Raw genomic sequence first — 6,000 nt, forward strand, 5'->3', positions numbered from 1 at the left:
CTCTGGATCTTTCAAGAACCTTAGGTTTGCAGCATACTGCCAACCTCAAAACAACTTGAGGCTCAGAGCCATGTACTTTGGGTAAACCATGAATTAAACAAATACTCGATGTTTAAGAATTGAGGAGTACAACTCTGTTCCAGTCCACATGCAGGGATACGACAATATAACTCCAACAAGTAGCTTAAACAGTGATTCACACTTAGCATGTTTCTAGTTTGACACATCTCATACATTCCAATTTTACTTTTTTCTGGTAAAACATTTACTGTGGGTGATAAAGTACCTGTAGATAGGGTATGCTCTCTGCTATCTTGTTTTCTGCCTTCAGGATGAAGCCATAATGTACTTTGGCAAAGCCATCATTTGGAGCCAGACTTAGAACCTGTTTGAGAACAAATAAATAAAATATACCTGTATGGATCTATGTAAATTAACAAACCTGTGCAAGTACTACTATTTAGTGATGCAATGACATCTGCTTCCATTACTGACTCAGGTTATCTTTTGGCTTGTCTGTACTTTCTTTCCTCCATTCACTTTTGTGCTTGTCCAGACAACTCTATGACAATTCAAACTTTGAAATCTTCGAAGTAAAATTATTCCAACAGGAAAAATTAATTTTCAGTTGTCCATTCTTTCCCATCCTCTGTCTTGAGGTAAAGCATGATACATTACAGCATTAAACCCATTCATTAACACTTAAGTTACTTATCCCAGGTTTGACTAATTTGAAGGAAAGCAGCTGCTCTTGAAAAAGTCTACAGCACACTTACAGAAAGTGTAGTATAGAAATATATCTGAAATAGTTTAAAATTAGGTGGGTTTCTACTGGTGGCAAACTAGTTTTTGCAAGAGAAAACATACTGTGATGTGAAGCATAGTGACTACAATTTAGAAAGAAGCTGTAAAGTAATGAAAAGAAGGTGTGAAGTAACACCTGCATCACATGATGGGGAAATACAAACCCTGGAACATCAAGGACATTCTCAGCACAATGGCAAATTGAAGCACTCTCTGGAACAATGTGCATTTCCCCAGCCAAGAGAAAGAAGGTGAGCAGTGAGTCAATGTGCTTTCACAGTAGATGCTGATGGATAAATTATTCTTGTATAGTTGTGTGCTGTGCTCTTTGGCCAAGACCAAACACACTAAATTAAGCTAAAAGATTTTGTACCCTCAACAAGATTCAGATAATATCTGAGTTACAAACTGGCTTAATTTTGCAGAAAAAGAAAAGTCACTGGCAAATATCCAGAGACTGGTATTTCATGGGGACTGTGCAAGGGAAAGGTTTGTGAGTACAGGGACAGCTGTAGAAAAGGATCAGTGTATGGGGCAATGTTTCAGGGGAAGGAAGTGTGAAGTTGTCCAGCCTGAGTTCTGAAATATGCACCTCCAACATCAGTCAGATGATTTAAGTGCATTTGGTCTGCCTCAGCCAAGGGGAAAACTAGAGAATGTCTTGATCTACTTTCCAGCACCGCATTTCTATGATATATGCATTCAATATAATTTGTAGCTCTATGTGATATCAATTACATGGTCAAGTTAATCTGTTTTTACACTTCTTCTCTCCTTAAAATAAGGGTGGACAGTTTTATCTGGACAGACCCTCAGTCTGAGGATCATCACAAGAGCCCAGCAGCCAGTGGAATTACAGAGGCTGATACCCACTGAATGTCTAGACAGCTGCTAAATACACAACAACGGACAGATGAGCAATTTCTCTTGCCTAAATCCATTTCTAATGTCATGGATAAAATGCCTTCATACATCATAATTATTTCCCTCCGCCTTTTCCAGTCACTGTCTAACCTCATTTTTCAATCAAAACAACTCCAAGCAAAACCATAACAAGTTGTCTGGACCAACTTCTCTCTTTCCTCAGACCTTATTACATACAAAATACATCCAAGCAAAACCAAAATCATAGCAATGTGGGCATAAAATGATATGAGTTTCACTTCTTTTGGCACAAAAGAGTTACTATGAGGGAACAAACAATTTGAGAATCTATCTGGAGTCCATAATATGAGACATTATTAGCAAAAAGTGCTGTAGTAAGGATGAACTTGATCCCTAATATAAGAATACACTACCACCTTATGCATTTTACGCCTTTTGTCTTTCAGCATTCTGTGTATAATTATTTTGATCCAAGAATCTGTACCTGCAGGGTGAAATTAAATGACTGACAGAAATATTTATTAGCCATATAATTTTGTTGCAGTTTCTTTAACTATAGAATAAAGCTACCTGATTAATTAAGACAGAATAGAATTTTCTGTATTATGGTTCATTTGAACTCTGCCGAGTTGCATTAAGGAATGATCTACATTCAGAGCCCCTAAAGAGAAGCAAAGAGATACAATCAGCAGAAATTACACTGGAAGTATTTAATGTAAATTGTATTACTCTGTTGCTGTTGCTCCATGCAATATTAATTATGTTTAGAAATAAGTTTTACTAAACTGCTCACAGCCCATTAAATATTAATCATGAATATAGATATTAACCTCTGGGGCTATCAGTGGCTAATTAGCCAAGGCAGAGTACTGTGTTAATGTGGATATTGTGGTTTTGGTACCTGAGATAGCTCAGAGCTGGCTTATGCATGTCTGTATAATGCTGCACTGAGCCATGCACATGTGCCTCGGCATGGCAGGCAGAATAAGTGCTATTAGCAGAGTAACTGGTCCTAAAAAGTTCTCTTCTGCTGTATTTTTTATATTCTGTATATCTCTGAAAACAAAAATAGGTCTAAATTCTACTAGGACTACTTTTAATGTTATGTTTTCTTTGAAAATAAAAATAGCTCTGAATTCTACTAGGACTACCTTTAACATTATGTTTCCATGTCCCTGAGTGTAATGTTCAAAAGAAAATGCTTTAATATTAGAGGCAAAACTGAAATTCTCTCCAGTCTGACACCATTTTCTATCTGAGGTTCAGCAAAAATTGTGGCAAACGTATTCTAGAAAAGAGTATTTTGAGTCAGTCAGATTACACCACACCACATCTGGAATTAAAAAAAATCCCTTGATCTGAAGCTCAGTGTTTATATGCATTGCTTCTGTAGCCAAAAGAAGGAATACGTATTAAAGACATTTAAAATAAGCTGCTAAGATTTAAAAAATTTGGAAAGAAAAATAAGAACTGAATGGAAAAATAAGTAAACTAGCTATTAGATGTAAAGCAAAAGCAGAAAACTTTCATCCACTAGGGTTCCTTCGGCTTCTATTCAGTTCCTTGGAGATGATGTGAGCTACGGTCTGAAATACGATGTCCTGTGATCCCATATAGGCAATGGTGCCTGTGAAGGGTCCAGCTGGTTGCATGTGTTCAGTCCCTGCTTAAGACAGACAGGTAACACTGCATTAAGATGGAAATGTTACAGCAAGAAACTTTTCCCAACTAGCAGATTCCCAGGAAATTTGGAGTTTAGCTTCTCCTGCAAAGAAGATTGTTTAACTACTTGGGGATTTCCCTGAGCATCAGAAACAAGTACCACATAAGACAAGAAGTCAGACAACCATGAAGAAAAGAACGAGACCAGAGGGGAATCAGCAAAGAGCTGAGACTTTAGTTGAAAAAGGGGTATGTTCTCTTGAGGATGTGTCCTTAACTCTGCTCTGTCTTCCTAAGTGTTCATGCCTTCTGCATTAAAGAACACTTGAATAAAATGTATGAACATCCTTACAGTGGGACATGGAACCCAGAATTCATAAATATTGGAGGCATCCACTGTGCAGCACTGAGCTCATGCTCTTGTCTGTGCTTTTTTATGTTTTTCTATCAAAAGATTAATTTGTTCTACACTAGTGAAAAGGATTTAGTCACACTACAGAAGTTTTCCAAATTTTTCAAAAATCATGGGAAGAGCAAGATGTCTTGTGGAGGCCCCTGGAACCACTATTCACAGTTTGCCTCCCTCTCTAACTGAGCAGGGAATCTGAGCACCTACAGGAGGAATATGCTCATCACTTTCTAAATATGCATTTCAACAGCTGAGCAAAGTACTCCAGAGCAGGCCAGGTAGGCCCTAACAAATCTGCCAAAACTCATGTAAGAAGCCTTCAGCAGAACCAAGAATGAAAGCAGGTACACATGAGCTTCTCCCTGTTTCTTTGGTTATGTATTGTTTCTTAAAATCCTTAGTTTAGGATTAAGATACACTAGCATCCTGAGTTACAACAACAAATTTACATTAATATGTTGGAATTCAGCCTGAGGAATACCCAGAATATGGACAAAACCATATGATTAAAAAAAAAAAAAAAAAGTATTTGCTGTTCTTTTACAAGAACAGAACACCACTATGAGCTATTCTATTTCAGTGGTTAGTGAACTGCAAAACAGAGTAATTACACTGGATAAAGTCCATACAAGAATGGAAAACAATATATTAAAAGCACACCAGATCTTATTTTACATATCTGTTCTTAGTCAGAGCACTATACATTTCTTCTGAAGTATATAAAACTCACTGTCAAAGTAATTATATAGCAAACTCATGACCTTCTTCCATGTATAAAAATTCCTGTGATTATTGATATTGAGAATTTTTAACAGTTGTTTGCAGCAAAACACTGACTAACTGCAAAGGAAAATCTTGTCCAAAAGGAATACGTCTCTATTTTCTCAAGTTCCTTGCAGGTTTGGTCAATAAATTCTATCTTTAAAAGCTGATATTTCTAATCCTCTGAGAAATTTTGACAAAAATTATTGAACAGCCATGTTTTATGGAGGAACCTACAAAGTAGCAAGGCAAACATTATTTTGGCAACATCTGAGACTACCAGAGGAGCTTGAGGAGAAAAAAATAGTATTACTAGCTTTTGGCTCCTACTTCCAACCATGTGGTTGAAAGTCCTCCTTCTCTCTGAGAAACTACCAGAGACGAGAATCCCCTCAGAGTGCCAGATGTGGGGGATGGACAAGTGGGCCTTTATTCTCAGGAGGTGGTACTAACCATGCTGACTCCTCTCCAGCCTACATAACCGGCCAGTTACCACACCAGGCCTGTACTAAACAAGCCCTGCAACACGTGTGCCAAGACTAACAAGACTCTCTGGTCAGGAGCAGACAGCATGTGCTCTACCAGTGATGTCAGGCTCCACATCTGTCAGACAGTTTCCAGATGTTAACAGGGCTTCCAGATCACAGGAGCAGAGCAGCCCTTCCTGGCACTGAAGTTTCCCCAGCCAAATAACCATAGTATAAGACAAGAATAAAAATGCACTGAATCTTCCACACTGCAAACATTGTGAAAGAAAAACAGAATTTAAGCTGCCTACAAAAGTATGAAAAAGCGAAGGTTAAATAGCTGTGTGAGGACTGAACTACTTGATCGCATGCTTAGAGATGCTGTTCCTGTAAAGAGACTGGCTTCTGCTTTCCTTGTCTTGCAGATTGTTTTTTTTTTTAATACTATGCATTACATATTACACATTACATACAAGACGTCTACATGTGTTGTCAATATATTCCAAATCTGGCTACCAGAAAGTGTACGATTTCAAATATTATTAAGCACATGAAACAAATCTGCATTTCTCTGTCAATGAGGAAAAACTTAGCATAACAGTGCCAGAATATCTGAATTAAAATTAGAATATAATTGTATTAGAAAAAAAATTGCATCTATGTTAACCCTTCAAAACCTCACATGTGAAATGTTTAACAACTAAAAAAAGTTAAAATCAATTGATCTTTAGAATGAACATATGAATGCAAATATTTTTACTTGAATGGAATGGAAACTCACCTCTTCATATACTTTCTTAGCATTGCTGTTATCTCCTATCAAGAGGTAACCAACACCAAGGTCATTCTTGAATGACGTATCACTGGGAAACAGCTGAACTAATTTCTGCAGAGTAATCAGGGAACCCCTCATGCGACCTGATTTGATTGAACAAGACTTAATTACAACTGCAGATATGAGTAACAGTAGCAAGGCATTTACACAACATCTAAGAAAACACAAATCAGAGC

General features: G+C 37.3%; 1 protein-coding gene across 1 annotated transcript in view; it reads right to left on the reverse strand.

Moving 5' to 3' along the window:
• The window catches only part of ASPH (aspartate beta-hydroxylase), a 107,146-nt gene that overhangs the window by 21,160 nt on the left and 79,986 nt on the right, over nt 1-6,000 (reverse strand). The window contains exons 19-20 of the mRNA XM_027894317.1: nt 5,771-5,907; nt 287-385 (exon numbers count right to left, since the gene is read on the reverse strand). Of these exons, the coding sequence (XP_027750118.1) occupies nt 287-385; nt 5,771-5,907 (236 nt within the window). The remainder of the gene's footprint in view (nt 1-286; nt 386-5,770; nt 5,908-6,000) is intronic.

This window comes from Empidonax traillii, unplaced genomic scaffold (assembly GCF_003031625.1).
Source record: "Empidonax traillii isolate 1590-97213 ecotype Southwest subspecies unplaced genomic scaffold, ASM303162v1 scaffold425:size1421777, whole genome shotgun sequence".
NCBI lineage: Eukaryota > Metazoa > Chordata > Aves > Passeriformes > Tyrannidae > Empidonax > Empidonax traillii.